We start from the raw sequence: 19,892 nt of genomic DNA on the forward strand, positions 1-19,892 counted from the left end.
CTTCTGTCCCATAGGTTATCTTTAACCCCATGGACGTTAAAAATTCTTCTACACACACACATATATATGGTTTTGTGACTCGTGCACACATAATTGGACCAAAGGCCATCCTCATGTCCTTGCTATAAGAGTTGAGGATTCACAACATGGGTGGTCGGTGGGAGGGTTTGTTCTCCTTCCTTTCAGTTTAATTATCTACAAATGACATATTGGCCCATTGTAATAAGACTAAAAGGTAGACACCTCTTCGCGAGTGGGATCCATGTGGATTGTCTTTAAATGTTTCGACCCTTGTTATGTTTTTCTGCTAAGCATTAGCTTATTGAATGAATGGATGAATGAATGAATGTTTTTAATGTTGTCCATGAAACCTCACGATCTAAGGGACCACTCAATAGCAACTTAATCCATATTCAAATTCTTTTCCATGTTGATTATTCTATTATGGATCTCGAGTAAGAAATTTGTTGTTTTGTGAAGTTTTGCCTCCTCAAAAAGTTTGTTGATATTGTTCACCTTTAGGTTGTTATCAAATTGACGACAAATATATTCATACGCTACACATTCTTTGACAAAATGGCATTATGTTTTTACCACCTCTCTTCTGCAAAAAATGCAAGTTCGTTCTTCCCAATCTTCTTTAGAGACTTTCCATCTACCAATTTCAAAAATTTAACTCTTCTTCAACAACCATTTTGAACCATCTATACTTATACATGGTTTTAACCTTTTTCAAATCACTCAACAAATGATGACTAAAACTCCATTAACCTTCTTCAAATCACTAACAAATGATCACTAAAACTTCAATTAGAAACATGCTAACCTCGCCAAAAAAATATATATATATTATAAAAAACTAATGATTTAAGGTAATAGCCTAATAATATCAAGTAGAGAAATCTGAAACTGCCAAATTAATCCCACTAAGTTACCAATTCCCTTGAATCTTTTAAAAATAATTAAAAAAACCTTTACTTTCACACCATTTTAATGTCCACCAAAAAATTAAAGATAAAGCCACGCCATCTTTGGAAATTGATAGGTTGGTGGGGAGGCATGTTCGGCGAAATTCGATTAAGAACAACGAAAAGAGGATGACACGTGTCACATAAATATTGGTTCAGCTTTTCATTAAATTTCAAAAAAATGTTTGGTTACAGCCACGCCAGCTTGAGAGATTGACAGTTTGGTGAGTTAGGAATGTAGCATGAAAGTCGCTTGCGGATGGAAGCAACACGTGTCACATGACAATTCGCCTAATTTTTAGTAAATTCCAAACGGAACCCCGACGCAAACACCCACAGAAACTTCAAACTCTCCACACGAATCTCACGTCAATGGACGTATTTCCATCTTCCTGTACATTTCCAGGGGTCAAAGAGCAGCACAAAACAGAAGCGCTGAAACCGAGACACTCGTCATTCGTAAACGCCTTTCCGCAAATTTTCTCTGAAAAAGCCGCCAAATCTAGCCAGTCCCCAAATCCCCGCTAACTCCACTCGATTGCCAGGACAGAGCGCCGCTGTTTTAGCCCCGGAAAAGCCGAACACAGAAACCCCGGACATCACCCTCGGTAGCGTCCGTGAACCGTCTGAAATTCCCCCTGAACCCAAGCACTCCGTCACAGATCCATGTGACTGGGTGCTGAACAATGGCGGGATCATATCCTTACAGAATTCCCCCGCAGCAGAACGCCCTGGCCTCCAAGATATTGCTACTTCTGACGGCACTGCCGCTAACTTTAGCGCTGTTCGCTTTCGTTCTACAGTGGAGAGGGGGCCTGAACGATCCAGCCGGTCGATGGGCGGGAGATGGCAATAAATTTCCTGGTATGAGCACGGATTCGCCCTCTAATGGCCATTCTGTTACCGGTTCGGACTGCTCGGATCGGTTGGCTCAAAGCGTGACGCCGACATTTCCGTATTACAGAGGTTGGACGTTCGAATTCGCCGCAGATACACGCCCTAAGGTACCTTATTTGTCCTCCATTCTTTTTTTCGAATTACACAGACACCAGTCAATGCAGTGAGTTTTCGAAAAATGTTTTGATACTTTTCGATTATTTTGAAAAAAATGATCTCTGGAAAAGATTGTTCCCAGTTTTGTGTAAATGACAAAGCTTAGGTTTAGAATGTTTAGAAACCTTACGATTATTGGCTATTTTAAAAAATAATTGATTAACTGGCCATAATTTTTTTTCTCAATCGTGCAAATGTCGAAGATCGGCCTTAGAAAGTTGTGAATTCTTTTGAAATTTTATTCGTTACTTCGAATTCTTTTGGGGTTTATTTTGAAATAATTTGGAAAAAGAAATTGCTCTATTTTGTGTAAATGGCAACCTCAGGCGCAGCGCCACGTTTTCAGTTGTTTTGAAATAATTTTGTGGCCCCGTTTTTTGATTAATATAGATATCTGGTTATGCACTGCATTTGCCCTTTTTCGGATCTTAAATTTTTTATAGTAAATTGAATTTAACTTTTTAATCATTTTAGTTGTGCACAAATTGCTTTGTATTGCCCGTTATTATTATAAGAATATTACAATTCAGTAAAGATGACTGGAATTCATTGTTTGTTTTCTGTGTATAAAATTTCATATTATCTGGAGACTACATCTCATTTTATTCCTTTTTGGTCAAAGTTGTGTATAACTGTAAATAGTTTTTTCTTCCTGTTCAACGGGCCGTGCATCTGAGTGGGACTTATAGCAGATCTTACCTCCGATGGATGAATGTGGGAGCATGCCCAGGTAGTTGAACCTGGGTACGAGCAATGATTTTTTTTAACCACTCGACCATGAGCTGCTTGACAAAGATGTGTTTAAAATAGTCAAGCATATGGGTTGAGCTCTGTTCTTCTTGTAAATGTTCTTTGATTCAAAGTACGTGTCATTCATTCTAGATCATCTTTATTGGAATAGCTTTAGCAAATTTTTAACTTACAATTCACTGCAATAGATGTACTCCTCTAATTGCTGTATACACATGTGACAAATAATATTTTTTGGATTTTCCATGGGCTTCCTTCAGCTGAGCTGCTGGGTCTGAGGGGTAACTGTTCTACTAATTTCATGGGAAGTGCACCTGATCTCATCCTTCTTTGAGGCATGCGTTCAGTTGTGGCAGACAACACTGAGAATTGAACCAAGGCTCTGTTGGTAACACATTTTTTCTCTATATCGAGTGAAGTAATTCCTTTTTTTATTAGTTAAAAGTGGTATTTCAACTCACATATAAATAAGAAACTATTTTTACTATGCAAGGAGTAGTTAGGAGGGCATTGAGAAAGAGAAACGATATGCAAGCGGGGATGGTTGAAATTGTTAGGAAGTAGAAAGGTGTGAGGAGCACAACTTGTGGTAATAACGTAGATGTGGGGTGAACGGAGTCGATTGAAGTAATAATATGAAATGAGTTGATGGTGGATGCAAAATGTAGGAACAGAAATGGTGGAACTACGCCTTGCAAAAATGAAGATGGCATGTATGCTGATAGGAGAAGAGAGATTAAACATGGTTGTATTGGTCAAATAGATGACAAATGGAACCAAATTCTGCCCCTATACGATTACATGATTTGGAATGAATCTTATAGAAAAATATAAGCTAAATTGAGGCTTAGATACTAAAATATGATTTGCCAAGAGGCTTAATGTGTACGACTATGATTCATCTTGCATGGGATGAATATGCTCATAGCTTAGGATCTCCTTTAGTGGCTGTCTCATATGAAGGCTTTGACATAATTGGCGTGGCTTGCAAATTCATATTGACTTATTATAGTACCAAGGTCCACCCCTCTAGAGTCTAGATAGGGCCATGGATACCATTATTCATTTTTCATGCATCTTTTGTAGGGATGAGTATTTTTATTTCTAGTATTGCAAATTTACATGATCTAAGTAGAGCCTTTTTTCTCAAGAAAGCAAGGACCAAGACTTCCAATCTTGCATGGATTGATCCTTGGGATCAACCCACACAAACTAAGGATCAACCCACACAAAGAGCCCCTTCTTAGCCAATCCATTAGGTGAGGGCCTCTCTATATGAGTGAGAGGAGTATTTTGTAGTAGCCAAATCATAGTCTCCTTTGTATCCCAAACTCTGCCATGAAAGACAAGAGGAGATCTTCTTCCAAGCTTCCTATTTTCTCTTAAGAATGGGTGAACGAGTAATCTTGATATTTGTCATCACAAAGTTGAAACAAACATTGCAATCTGACAATATGTTTACCATCAATGCTTCTAAATTTGAGGCATCTCTCCCATGGTTCACTAGAAAAGACTATGGACAACTCATTTGACAAACTATTTAACACCTTGAACCATAGTCAATCAAACCAAAGTCCCCATCTTGCTTGGACATTGTAAAAGTCTTACATTATTATTTGACCCCAAAACTTGGACCACATATGATTCCTTAATAGTGTTTCCAAGTTCCCAAATTAGGATTTGGAAGAGAAACAATAGGGAACACGATACACATAGCTTGCTTGAAGAACGCTAACCACAATGAGCTTACTAGCAAGCGACAAATTTCAAAAATACCAACTTTGAAGTTTACATTTTAATTTTTTGATGCACCAATCGCACATTGCAACTAGAGAAACATTGACACCTAAGAGCACCCTCAATTACTTCACAATCTATTTAATGGTAACTCCTCTTTAAGGATGTTTTAGCGAAGTAGGTAGCACATTCTTTCCAATGAGCTAGAAATCAGACTTTTGATCACTATTAATTGTTGTAGAGTAGTGTAAAACGTATACAAACAATGGAAGGTAGATCTAACACAATGATAAGATAGTTGAAGCAAGAGGAGAGTTTCGTCAATGAAGTGGTTATTCGACACTTCCCCTCCTACAATTGTTACTTGCTCTATAGTTTAGCAATGTTAAGAAGGCAACCCACAACTAACGTATATATATAATGGACTAGATGGCACCCTTGCTTAATAGGTTGTGCAAAACAATTTTATTAAAGAGTACACCATTCTTTGGCATAAAGATTGAGGCATTTGAGAATAATATCTTAACCATAGCCACAATCAGGGTTCAAACCTGGGAGATAAAGTCAATTATAAAGGACTATAAGTATGGGGATTTACGCAGTGCATTATATTAGATATCATTTTTGGGATTCAACTGCGTTAAGTAAGTCATTCAAACGTATGACCATTTCCATGAGAGGTAGTCGTAACTGACTAATTTCTCATGATTTTTGAATAGTTCACTTAGCACTCATTGCATCGGGTGATGCTCATCTTAAAGGATAAATATTATGAATATATTTTTCCAAAAGAGAACATGCTCCTCCAATTTTTGTCAAGTTTGGCTCTCTCTGCTTTGTTTAGATTTAGCAGCTTTTTGTTGCCCCGACAATGGAGGAACCAATGTGAATTAGTTCGATGGACCCCTAAAATTGGAAATCAGTTGAAACCAGATTGCAATTGGAAAAAAAGGGGAAAATAACTAGATGACCAAAAAATACATAAATTATTTAAATTTAAAATTTTATGGACATCCCCGTGAATCCAAAACAAAAGACACAAATATGTAGAGTTTTCTCATGCATATAGCAAGGAAGGGTGCATATAACCAAAATAGCAACAAGTGTAATCTACATTTGAACCAAAATACCTAAACAAAGAGGTTCTAAATGGCCCCTACAATCTAAAAAAATTCATGCTACAACAAATAACTACATATCATCAAAATTATTGTCTATATTGGGATCCTCATTGTCAATGTCACCTTATAAGCATTAAAACAAGGTAGAAAAAGCTTAACATGCCTAATCAATGATTTTCCTTGAGTGAAGGGTAGATTCTTACTAGGGTCATGATAAAGGAGTTCAACAATTAATGTCACGAAAATTGAGGTACATAGTGGGCTTGGTGCTCTTGATTAAATGCCAATTCTGCACCCTCTTACATGATAGAATCAAGTGGAAATGTTGCATTCTTGCCAATCCTAAAATTGTGAAAGTTATTAAGTTCCTTGAATTTTGAATGGGATCTAAAATTCTACTTTCCCCGTATCAAGTTCAATGAGGTTGGAATCACTCTCAAACATTTTGAAACAATCAATGGTACTGTTAAATTTTTGGGGGTAATTTTTGTCATCCCATAGGTTGGCATACGAATTAGCATGGAACTGGTTAGTTTCATTCAAAATTGGTTCTAGGCATTTGAGGTACATTTCCTACAAAATTAGATGGTTCCATCCAAAATTAATTAGTTCAATATTGAATTGACCATTAGTCACCATTTTTGGTTTAGACCCTTTATTTGAATCAATAACCATTATAAATCAGTCATAGGCCGATTTTGGTGAAATAGTTCAATTTTGATTGCATTGGGAGAAACTTCATAATATGCTCGATCGTGACCTCCCACCATAATATTCATCCATCTTCACCCCTTGGTCAAGGTACCATGTTTTGAAAATTCGTAACGATTTGCTGATAATCTTTAGATTTTGGATCTTAAATCTTAAGTTAGTATATCCTAAATTAGTTGTCTTATGAGGGATTTACTCCCAAGTTGCTAGGAGGTTGTTCTAATCTTGACAAACTCATTAATTGAGGTTGTTATCTACAACTCCTATATATTGGGTCCCTTGTAGACTTTTCTTACATTGAGTGATCATGGATTTAAGAGAGTAATTTGAGAATGTGTGTTTCCTCTATGGAGGTTTTACGACTATACATATCATGTCAATTCTTTGTGTGATGTGTAATATTAAATGATGCTTGTTCTTGTATTGGAATTATTTTCTCAATGTTGTCTAGTACTAATGCTTATTTCTATAGGTCGCTTGTCCACTCCATGTTAAATCACGAAGAAGCAACCATTTAACCTTGGGCAACACATTGGCCAACCAATCCCAAAAGTTGCAATTGTTTATGACTGAATTTTTGGTATAGATGGAATAAGATCAAATTACGTGACCAACAAGTGCACAACCCACCCGTACACATCAATTATTACGGTCTAAACCATGCGAGATCACAATAGAACTCAACCAAGGGACCAGAGCAAGAACTTCATCTCCTATGAGTCATGACTATACCATTCTTGTGATTGGTAAAACAAATGAGTCTTGCTAACAAAAAGATACCTTGGAGTGTAGGTTAAACTTAAGGTTTTGACTTCATGCAAACAGATAACATACTATTTCAAATCATAGGTTAGGTATCTAAAAAGTATATCCTCGGAGGGGAGAGTCATCCCCCTCATATTTCATGAGCATAAGTTGACATCCTCTTCACAAGGCCATTCTTGTTGTAACACACCCCATATAATAAAAAATAAAAAACTATGTATATAACCAAAATTTTAGATAAAGAATGACAGTATGTAGATCTTGATTCAAGATTTCTTGTCTAACTACTAATTTCTTTATTCCAAATTCAAAACCTTTAGACTAACTTAAGAAAATAAGAATCTCAAATTCCTCTTGAATGATCCCAAACCTTTTTTCTTAGGCCACTATTGTCTTTTGCTCGTCGAGAGCTTTCCAACGATATAAATTTCATCAAATTTTGAGCTCTAGACACAAAGTTATGGCCCTTAGAAGATTTCATTTCCTAAGCCATGTTGGCATATCATACCATTAACACGTGGAAGTCTTGCCCACATGTTAGCACAACATAGTGCCACATTCATAACCCTGACACCTCATCATGCCATATCATATTCAAAGTCAGGTCTTTTTCCTTGTGACCTTTTTTAATTCTTTTGGATTCATCCAGATTCAGATAAGGTGCTTAGTGTACAAGTCAACTTTTGGAATATTGGGATCCAGTTATTTCAAAAAGTTCTCTTTTGTGCAAAAGTCGTATTTTTAGATTCCATGTCACCTCTGTCACGTTGACTACCACTTGGCTTCCACCTTAGCTCTGCTAATGCAGTCAAACTCCCAGATGTTTGGACTTATAGACACCCAAAACATTCAGATCCAAAAAAAAACAATCTTCTGTTTTTTTGAATTTTCGGACTCCACATCACTCATCATGACAATTGCCACATTAGCTTCCTTGCACCTTTGTTCTACGTGGCACGCCATGTTAGCAAGCCACATCAGTGAGCCACATCTTCATGATCTATCCTCCTTGCTTTGCTAGCATGACATGCCATGGTATCACATCATCATGTCATGTTAGCGCCCGCCAACCTAAGTGGTTTGGGGTTTGCCTATGGTGTGGTATAGGGTTACATATGTGGACTTGACATGATCCCCATGCATTCTCCTTGGTCGACATCCAGATTCCGGCTTTTCCAAAAATGGTGCAATTTAAAGAAGTTTTGGATTTCCGGACTTTTGGGTCCAAATAAATAGAGGATTTATGGATCTGAATAAGTAAATAACTTTTGGATCCTTCAGATATTTGGATTCTGTTAAATGACGGAAAATAATCTCAACAATTGACAAAAAGGGTTTTTTTTTGGATTTCATATATTTTGGATATCTAGATTCTGTCAAATGATGGGGAAAATTTTCGGTAACCAATGAAAGGCGAATTGTTGGATTTTTGCTCTCAAAGTTCTTTTGTGCAAGGTTCCAACTCTTCGGACTCTCTGCTATTTGAAACTTTCAAAAGTTTTCTTTTAATTGGTTTTTTGGATATTCGGATATGCATAACATCCATAAATTTTTGCTATGCTTTACACTTAAGAAACTCTTGGATTTTCGGATATCCAATTGTTTGTAAATTCAAATCATTTGACTTTTGTTAATAACTTTGTTAATTTTGCAACTGCTTAGATAAATAATCTGAAACTAAGGCAACTGCAAACTGAAACCAAAATTTCTTTCACCAAGACACAAAATTTCTTAACACTTGTAAGCAATGAAATTGTTAAAATTTGGCAGCTCAAGGATGAATTTCTCCTATAAGAAATCATATCTTTCAATTCTGTTTGAACTTTGAACCACCTATAATAAAATATCATTTCTGACAATTCTAATATGACTTTCCAAAAGTAGTAAGTCACATCTCAATTTGGAAGTGAATTTCCAAAAATAGAAAGTCATGTCTAAATGATCAAGGATGATGGCCACATATGGAATCCACTTTAAAATCAAATCAATCATGATTATACAAGTCAATGATTAATATATTTATTCTTACTAGTATTATTATTATTATTATTATGATACTATTATTTATAAAATAGTCTAAAGTCATTCACCTTTAATGGATTAATAAAAACGAATTCTCTCATGGAATAAGTAAATTAAATTGAGAATCTCTTACTTGGAAAATCGAACCTCTCTTTTGGAATAAAATAGTAACTCCACACTTAAGAGAATATAACTCTCCCTCACCAATTCAATGTACGACAAAAATGTAACTCATTAAATGCACTTGTAACTCCCTCATTGAATTCTATTTGTAACTCTCACCAAATATTGTCTCATGTTTAAGTGTAACTCTCTCTCTCCCTAATTTGAATTGTAACTCCTTAAGACAAGTGTACCTCTCTCTCTATTCTTGGGATGAGTTACACTTCTCCTCAAGTAACTCCTCCCTCATGGAATTCGATTCTCCTATTATTGGCTCAAGGCATGAATCCATTTTGTAACTCCTCTCTTTTCTCAGCTATTTAAGTAAGAGCAAGTGAGAGTTGAGAATAACATGTTCATTGTGAAGAAGGAGAGCAAGTGTTGAGTGTGTAAGAGAAGTGTGAAAGTGAAGAGCTGGAGCAAGTGTGAAGGACAAGATCTGATCAAGAGGAGGAGATTTTCAAGCAAAGAGCAAGAGCACTTCAACTGCAAGTTGATAAGACATTGGTGACTTTATTTATTCTCAATCTCTCTCCCTCTGTACTCTACTGAGCAATTGAAGAAATCTAATAGAAGAATAATCACTTGGGTTTTCCTCCTTGAGGGGTTTTGCCTTGGTCATTGTACCAAAATCTCAGTGTCTCATATTTGTGCTTGGCTGCCTTAATATGATCCTTAAGTGTATGTTCTATTACAATTGCTGAGTTGAAAAGTTTTGAAGAAGAAATTTGCATTCTAAGTAATTGTAACAACATATAACTTTCAGTTCCATTCAATTTTTTGCAAAGTACATTCATCTTTATGCAAAGTACATTAAGTTCCATTCAATTTTCTGCAAAGTACATTCAGTTTTCTGCATAGAACTTTCAAGTTTCTGCAAAGAATTTTTATAATTCTACATGGAACTTTCAGATTTTAACATGGTATCAAAGCCTTGGTGAAGACAAGTCCAAGGAGACTAGAGATCACCTGAAAAGACCCCACTTGTTGCCAAAGTTTTTCTGATCAAGATGATTTCGTCCTACTTCAAGGTAGAGGAGAAGCTAAATGATGCTTGGTCCGTGGAAAGCAAGGCTAGATATCACTTTTCAAGAACACGAAGCTCTGAAATATGTTGAAGACGCGGTGGCTGATCCACCAAAGAATGCAAGTGCTGCTGTCAAATCCAAACATAAAAGGGGTGAAATCAAATCTAGAAAAATCATCTTTGATTCTCTTAGTGATCATCTCATTACCTATGTTTCTGGTTTGAAGAAAACTAAAGAAATGTATGACAAATTAATGGACATGTTTGCAATTAGTAACTTGAACCAGATTATTGCTTTGAAGAATCAGCTGAAGGACATCAAGATGAACAAATGAGAGACGATTCAAGCATACTTCCTAAGCATGACCAAAATTAGTAATCAACTGTCAATAGTTGGTGAAGCTATACTCGATAAAGAAATGGTGTTGATTGCGCTTGGAGGCTTTTCTCCTGTTTGGGAGACTTTTATCATCACCCTCAGCAATATCAACACTATTCCCACATTTGATGAGCTCTTGGGAAAGTGTATCCAAAAGGAGGACTGAATGATCTCTAGAGGGAGAATTTCACATCATGAAGAAGGAGAACTTACTGCATTTTTCAGCCAATGACAAGAGAAAGAAGGGTAATAAAAATAAATCTGCTTTCAAATCAAATAAATGGAATCCAGACACGTCAAAAGTTAGATGCTTTAATTGTCAAAAGCATGGTCACTTTGCTCGTAACTGTAGAGAAAGAAGAAGAGCACGTAGATTCAAAAACGAATTTGATTATAGACAAGACTTTTATGAAAATCAAAGAAAAGACCATCCTAAGAAAACAAGAAATCCAAGGTATAGAAATAATGCCGCAGAAACTCAATCAAAATATTTTCTTGTTTCTGCTTTTTCCAATTCTTCTTCTGCAGATTCATTTGATCACTGGTTAGTTGATAGTGGTGCTTCCAAACATTTTATTGGTTACAAAGAAGCACTCTCTAATCTAGTTGAGAGGGAGACTAATTTAAATGTCATCCTTGGAGATAATTTTACTCACCAAGTTAATGGTTATGGTTCAGTGTCATTTCAATTAGATGATGACAAATCTCTTTTTTTGCAAGAAGTTTTGTATGTACCTGGTTTGAAAAAGAATCTTGTATCCATATCTGCTCTAGAATATAAATGAATGAAAGTTGCTTTTATTAATGGAAAAGTTCTAACTTGGCTTTTGAACTCAAGTATGAGAGAAGCCTTCACTCTTGGATCAAGATGTGAAGGGCTTTACAAAGTCAATGGTAAACCCATTCATGCATTGGTCTATGATACCGATCTTTGGTGTGAGCTATGGCACAAAAGATTTGCTCATGTAAAGAAGATGGTTTCTAGAATGTCTGGAATCAAAATGGATCATGGAGAAGTTTGCCCGAGATGTGCAAGTGGAAAGCATATAAAGGGATCATTCCCTTCAAGCAAAACAAAAACTAGTTAGGTACTTCAGCTCATACATTCCGATTTATGTGGACCTATGCTTGTTACTTTTCTTGGTGGCTACTTGTATTTCATGATTTTTGTTGATAATTTTTCTCGCAAGATATGGATATTCTTTTTGAAAAAGAAAGGGGAAGAATTTGACATGTTTAGAGATTTGAAGACTCTGATTGAAAATCAAACTGGAAAGCCGACCAAAGCTTTTAGATCTGATAATGGTGGAGAGTTCACCTCCAATGATTTTAATGATCTTTGCAAAGACGTCAGAATAAAGAAAGAAACCACTGTGCAGTACAATCCACAACAAAATGGTGTGGCTGAGAGGAAGAATAGAATGATTATGGAAGCGGTCAGACCCATGCTACATGATAAAAAACTACCAAAGTTTATTTGGGGAGAAGCTGCAAATACTGCTGTTTATGTGCAAAATAGAATTCCTCATCAGGCCTTAGACAATAAGACTCTTGAAGAAGTCTTCATTGGTAAAAGGCCTGAGGTGAGTCATTTGAGAGTCTTTGGTTGTCCCGTGTACTTCCATATGCCAAAAGAGAAAATGAACAAAATGGAAGCTTTAGGTAAAAAACGTACGTTTGTTGCTTATTGTGATAATTCAAAAGATTATAGAAGTAATGTACCTGATCAAATAACTATAGAGTTTAGAAAAGACGTAACATTTGATGAAGATGCAACTCTTATAAAAGCAAGAGGTTCTCCTCCTCTTGCCATTGTTGGAAGACAAACTGTTAATGAAAAAGAGCCTACATCTGAGTCTGAATCGGAACCCGAGAATGAGTTTGCTGATAATCCAATGGTTTCAATGGATCCTCTAGATCCTTCACCACATGATCCTCCTACCAAAAAGAGATCACTATGGCTGCGAGATACCTTGATGCTAAACATCACGTTGCCCCAAGAGGAACATTTAGAGAAAGTAAGAAGCCAAGTCAGTTTCAAGGGTATGTTGTTGCCATGAGCAACACCATTCAGGCAGAACCATGTACCTTTGAAGAAGCTGCAAAAGAAAAAGTTTGGAAAGATGCTATGACTGAAGAATATGAGTCCACCATCCAGAATGATGTTTGGGAAATGGTTCCTAGACTTTAAGGTAAATCTGTTGTCACTTGCAAATGGTTGTTTAAGATTAAACATGGTGCAAATGGTAGTATTGAAAAATATAAGGCTAGATTTGTAGCTAGAGGTTTCTCTCAGAAAGAGGGAATAGATTATGATGAGATTTTTGCAATTGTAGCTCAATATACTACTATTCGATCTGTTGTTGCCTTAGCTGCTAGCCAGGGATGGACTCTTTACCGAATGGACGTGAAAACTGCTTTCTTGCATGGCTTCTTCAAGGAAGAGGTATTTGTAGAACAACCACAATGCTTTGAAGAGCATGACGGAAATTCATGCATGTAGATTGAAGAAATCCTTATATGGGCTGAAGCAAGCTCCAATAGCTTGGTATGTTCGCATTGATAGCTACTTGATAAAGCTTGGTTTCACAAGAAGCAGTGTAGACCCAAACCTCTACTTCAAGACAGTGCAAGGTATACCTTTGATTTTGGTATTGTATATTGATGATTTATTCTTGACAGGAGGAGAACCTCTTATCCTCTAGTGTAAGAGGAGTTAGCTTTTGAATTTGAAATGAAAGACCTTGGTTTGATGCATTACTTTCTAGGTTTAGAGGTTTGGCAAAGACCTGATGAAATTTATCTTTCTCAAGGAAAATATGTTGTTAAGCTTCTTGAAAGATTTGCTATGGTAAAATGTAAGTCCATGCATACTCCTATGGAAATGAACTTTAAGAAATTATGTGGCAAAGCTGCAGGACCTAATCTGACAAATCCCACGCAGTATAAACAACTCATTGGTGCTTTGATGTTTTTAGTAAACATTAGGCCTGGCATATGCTTTGCTGTAAACACTTTAAGTCAACATATGATTGATCCCTTTCATGCCCACTGGATTGCTGCAAAACATGTACTCAGATACTTGCATGGAACTATCAATTTAGGATTGAAATACACTGCTAAAAATGTAAGACTTCATGGATATATTGATGCTGATTGGGTTGGTAACTCTATTGATAGAAAGAACACTTCTGGGTGCTACTTTAGCTTAGGATTTGCCATGATCTCTTGGATGAGCAGAAAGCAGAAGTCTGTTGCACTGAGTACAACTGAAGCTGAGTACATTGCTGCTAGCATGGCTAGCTATGAGGCAGTTTGGCTGAGAAAGCTTTTTGGGAACTATTTGAGCAAGTTCTAGACACAACAATTATATATTGTGACAATAAGATTGGGATTCGTCTTGCAAAAAATCTTGTGTTTCATTATAAGTCCAAACATGTTGAGATCAAGTATCATTATATTCGGGATATGCTGTAGAGAAGAGCAATGAGGCTCCATCACATCTCTACTGATGATCAGATAGTTGTCATTTTTACCAAGCCTTTACTGAAAGGAAAGTTCTTGGCTTTTAGAGAGTAGCTTGGACTTATGGACGTGATCCTTCCGGGAAGCAGTCACAGTTGATCGAGAACACTGAGCTGCCTTTCCCCCTGTCAGAGCTCACAAGATTAGGGAATGATGTCGGAAAGCTCCTGAGGATGAGGGACCTCTTGTGTAGTGTGTGCCACAAGAGTAGGCCTTAGTGTGCATCTGACCCACAATTTGGGACGTGGGAAGAGCCACCTATCTGGCCAATAGGTGTAGTGAGACTTGTCTAAGATGCATGCATTCCACAACTTGACATTTTGTTGTGTTTGATTCTTGTATGTGTGACTTGTTTGAGTCTTGTTTATGTGATGACTGTGTTCTATTACCTAATTTTTGAGATGAAAATTGGTTGTGCGTAATCTTGTCTATGTGACATGTGATGATCCTTTCCTTTCCAAATTTGTGTCAAGTTGATGATTCTTCTTTAGATTGTGACTTCATTGTTACAAATGTTACAGAGCAGAGTTGAGCTGAGATGAATGAAAAATATCAAAGGAAATAAAGATATTTGATGCAGAAAGAAATTCCTCCCTCTAGCTGAGAGGGAGTGTTAAAATTTGGTAGCTCAAGAATGAATTTCTCGTAGAAGAAATTATATCTTTCAATTCTGTTTGAACTACCTATAATAGATTTTCATTTTTGACAATTCTAATATGACTTTCTAGAAATAGTAAGTCACATTTAAATTTGGAAGTGACTTTCCAAAAATAGAAAGTCATGTCTAAATGATCAAGGATGATGGTGACATGTGGAATCCACTTTAAAATCAAATCAATCATGATTATACAAGTCAAGAATTAATATATTTATCCTTACTAGTATTATTATCATTATGATACTATTATTTATAAAATAGTGTAAAGTCATTCACCTTTAATGGATTAATAAAAATGAATTCTCTCATGGAATAAGTAAATTAAATTGAGAATCTCTTACTTGGAAAAATGAACCTCTCTCTTGGAATAAAATAGTAATTCCACACTTAAGAGAATGTAACTCTCCCTCACTAATTCAAATTCAATGTATGGCAGAAGTGTAACTCCTGCTCATTAAATGCACTTGTAACTCTCTCATTCAATTCGATTTGTAACTCTCACCAAATATCCTCTCATGTTTAAGTGCAACTTTCTCTCTCCCTAATTTGAATTGTAACTCCTCAAGACAAGTGTACCCCTCTCTCTATTCTTGGGATGAGTTACACTTCTCCTTAAGTAACTCCTCCCTCATGGAATTCGATTCTCCTATTATTGGCTCAAGGCACGAATTTATTTTGTAACTCCTCTCCTTTCTCATCTATTCAAGTAAGTGCAAGTGAGAGTTGAGAGGAACATGTTCATTGTGAAGAAGGAGAGCAAGTGTTGAGTGTTTTCAAGAGAAGTGTGAGAGCAAGGGAAGAGATGGAGCAAGTGTGAAGGATAAGATCTGATCAAGAGAAGAAGATCTTCAAGCAAAGAGCAAGAACACTTCAGTTACAAGTTGGTCAGACATTGGTGGCTTTATTCATTCTCATTCTCTCTCTCTGTGTACTCTACTGGACAATTGAAAAAAATCTAATAGAAGAATAATCATTTGGGTTTTCCCCCTTGAGGAGTTTTGCCCTAATCATTATACCAAAATGTCAGTGTCTCATATTTGTGCTTGCTATCTTCATATGATCCTTAAGTTTATGTTCTATCTACAATTGCTGATTTGAAAAGTTTTGATGAAGAAATTTGCATTCTAAGTAATTGTAACAACATATAACTTTCAGTTCCATTCAGTTTTCTGCAAAGTACATTTAAGTTTTCTGCAAATTACATTCAACTTTCTGCAAAGTACATTTAGTTCCATTCAGTTTTCTGCAAAGTACATTCAATTTTCTGCATAGAACTTTCAAGTTTCTGCAAAGAATTTTTGAAACTCTACATAGAACTTTCAAATTTTAACAAGAATAAACACAAAGATAAAAAATACAGTAACACAATTTAACACACTTATTTTTTTGGGAAACCCAACTGGGAAAACCCTCTTCTTTGCTGTACTAGCTTAAACTCCCTGCAAAACATTTGATTCCAAATCCTAAAACTTGTGCACCAGCAACCCTATTTCCTAACGTACTAGGGCCTAAATCCGTGCGCAAAAAAACTCCTATTTTGTAACACAACAGGTCCCTCTTTTTGTGTGCACCAAGTCTCTTATTATATAGGATGCAACTTCTAAATATGTGCACAAATCTGCACAAGCAAACCAATGCATTCTTGCTCCTCAAGGCTACGGACACCACAAGCAAAGAGGTCTCTCTCTCACTAACTCACGAGGCTTGCTTTGTTTCACAACCTTGTGCACAAAACATTGAATACATGTGCCTTCGTCCTCCTCTTATTGATTCGATCCATGCTAAATTAGGGAAGTCAAAATTTAGAACTAGTTAAAGAAACCTTTGCATCAACCAATGTTTTTCTTTAACAAATTCTTCAAAATGGGTTGGTTGAGATGAAAGAATGACAAACATATTCTGGTGATCAAACTCATGCTCCTGCTCATATATTTCTCTGATACTTCTTGTTTTCTGAAGATGTTGAATCACTGTGGAATTCACTGCTGGAAGATGTACCATTTTCAGAGTGGTATGGCTCTTCTTCAACCTGCAATCTTGGTAGCTGTGGTGGATAAATAGGCTGATTTAAAGCTTCATTAATATGATCTGACCAAGATTTATTTTCATGAAATTTAACATCTCTGCTTTAAACAAACTTCTTGGTAATTGGATTATGAAATCTATAGGCCTTTGACTGCTCACTATAGCCTACGAAAATACATCTTTCACTCCTATCATCAAGCTTCTTTCTTAGCTGCTTAGGAACATGTGCAAATGCTATTGATCCAAAAATTCTAAAGTGAGATACATTTACCTTTTTACCATCCCATGCTTCTTGAGGTATTGTATCTTGGAGACTGGTTGTTGGAGATCTGTTGAGAACATACACTGTTGTCGAAATTGCTTCAGCCCAATAGTCATTTGACAACTTCTTCTCATGAAGCATACATCTGGCCATGTTCATGATTGACTAATTTTTCCTTTCTGCTACTCCATTCTGTTGTGGAGTATATCTTGTTGTGTTTTGCATGATGATTCCTTGCTATTGACAAAAAGCTTTGAAGTCATTGGAACTGTATTCTCCTCCTCTGTCTAACCTGAGGACTTTTAAAGGCTTTCCACTCTGCTTTTCTGCTTCTGCTTTGAATTCTTTGAATCTTGAGAATGTATCTAATTTATTTTTGAGAAAATAAACCCATATCTTCCTGCTATAATCATCAATGAAGGTTAGAAAATAAAGACTACCACCAATGGACTGTGTCTGCATTGGGCCACATATATTTGTATGGACTAGCTCTAAAGGCTCTTTTGCTCTAGAGGAAGATGTGGGAAAGCTCTCTTTTATGCTTTGCTAGAATATAGATTTCACAGTTACAATATTTTTCGTTCAGAACAAGGAGACCAATGACTATAAAATGTTTCTGAAGCAGACTTAGACTCTTTAGTGGAATATGTCCATATCTAGAATGCCATAACTGAGACTCATCTATTCTTGACACATTGTGTGCAAAAGATTGTGAAAGATTTCGACTTCTAAGAGTCAAAGGAAACATCCTATTCTTGGTTTTTTCAACCTTTGCTATCAGTCTTCTATTTGGAGGTTTGTCATAGATATAACATGTGTTCCCTTGGAATATTACATCATAACCATGTTCCATTAATTGACCTACACTAATGAGGTTATGCTTTAGATGTGGAACATAATAAACATCAGGTATGTATTTTTGCTGATTTTGTTTGGTAAGAACATGGACAATATCTTTCCCTTCAACTTTAATGCAAGAATGATCTCCAAGAGTAATTTATGATGTTATGGAAGCATCAAGATAAGAAAGCAGATTTTTGTTACTTGTCATATGATTGCTACAACCACTGTCCAACAACCAAAGGTCCTCGCTGTGAGTGTCTTTAGAAAGATGGCAAGAAAGAAACATTGTTTCAAAGGATTCTCCTTCATTGTTGGAGAGATGGACACTGCCTCTTTGTTGATCTGATTGTTTCTTTCTGCATTCATGTTCATAATGCCCAAATTTTCTTGTAGTAATAGCATTGAACATTAGATTTGCTCCATGTTTTGCTTCTCTGTGTTTGGTTTTGTGGAGGTGGCCATTGCTCCGCTGCATGATGATCTCATCTGCCTCTATCTCAGCCTCTGCCTCGCTTGCTGCTGCCTCTATATCTTCTCCCTCTGCCAAGAGAGTTGTGCTTTTATAACAATTCTGCAATTTCTTTATAAAAAAATCATGTCTTCCACAATAGAGCAAGCACATCGACACACGTTTTCATTTCATCTGTGAGCTTGTCAATGATGGAGACATATTACTTGCTTTATGTGGTTCCAAAGATCAACTTGCAGATATTTTCACAAAGCCATTGGGCAAAAATGTATTTGAAAAACAAAAGAAAGCAATTAGGCATTGTAAGTGACACCACATGTAACTGTTGATATTAGGAGGGGATGTTGAGATATTATTCTCACTGTCTGCTAGGTGTCATCACATTTAATTGCATTGTCTGGTAGGTGTCATATTCTGTTCAAATTTAGTTTAGTTTAGTTGAGTTTCACTCCAGTTATTTATTATTGATGCTTTCTATGTAATTTATTTAACTATTTTGAATATTGAGAAGAGCAATCTCTGCTCCACGTTTTCTCTTCATTCTTTGTCATGGTATTAGAGCCCCAGGTCGCATAAGTCGTTGTCAGAGTTTGTGGACGAGAGGTCGAGGAGAAAGTGCGAAGGCATCTTGAATTTCACACCTGTGAAGAAAGAGAAGTGCGTCACTTGTAAAAAAGTCCCAAGTGCGTCACTTTCGCACCCCAACAAAAAGAAAAGTGCGAAAAAGAGTTAGAAACTTACGAAACTCTGAAATATTTGGGGATGACGCACCCCGTTAGTTGAAAGAGTGCACAATTGTGCATACCACCTTGTCAGCAAGTGCGTAGAACACAAAGCCACAAGAAGCAGAATTTAAAAAATTGAAGGTGAACATTTTTTAAAGGTACCAAAGTTTTTATTTCCTCCACTAAACGACAATGTCAAAATCTCGAGGAGCATGATTTGTTTGTCTTTGGGTGCATGAAGCTTAAAAGAGATCGACATTGACGTCAAATCTTGAGCACGAGCCACAAACAATCTGGAGCAGCATGATTTGTAAGGCTTGCTGCATTGTAAAAGTCAACTTCATTTCTTGAGAGTCTTCAAAGTTCATGAAAGGTCCAAAGTTTTTTCAAAATTTTTAAAGGAAGGTTTCGTTATTATCCATATGGGTAGAATGGACTTTTTTTAAAGCCTTTAAAAAGGCAAAACGTTTATTTAAAGTTCTATTGAAACCATTAAAAAGGCCTTGTCTAAAAGTAGAGCTTCATCGATTTTGACAAAAGTTTTTTAATTGATATTTTTAAAAACAAAAAAAGTTGTATTCAAGGTTTTAAAGAAAAGGGGGATTTTTTTGAAAGTGTTGCTTTGTTTAAAAGAGTTTTATTTAAAAAAAATCAAAGGATTTGAAAAAGAGTTTGCAAGGTGTCTTAAAA

General features: G+C 36.2%; 1 protein-coding gene across 1 annotated transcript in view; it reads left to right on the forward strand.

Annotated features, from left to right (window-relative positions):
• Positions 1-1,307: 1,307 nt before the first annotated feature.
• Positions 1,308-19,892, forward strand: part of LOC149225568 (glycosyltransferase-like At2g41451) — a 150,363-nt gene continuing 131,778 nt past the window's right edge. The window contains exon 1 of the mRNA XM_089377151.1: positions 1,308-1,972. Coding sequence (XP_089233277.1) covers positions 1,655-1,972 — 318 coding nt within the window. The 5' untranslated portion in view covers positions 1,308-1,654. The remainder of the gene's footprint in view (positions 1,973-19,892) is intronic.

The sequence above is a fragment of the Pinus tabuliformis genome, chromosome J (genome assembly GCF_031772625.1).
Source record: "Pinus tabuliformis cultivar Carrire ecotype Pingquan chromosome J, CPIR1, whole genome shotgun sequence".
Lineage (NCBI taxonomy): Eukaryota > Viridiplantae > Streptophyta > Pinopsida > Pinales > Pinaceae > Pinus > Pinus tabuliformis.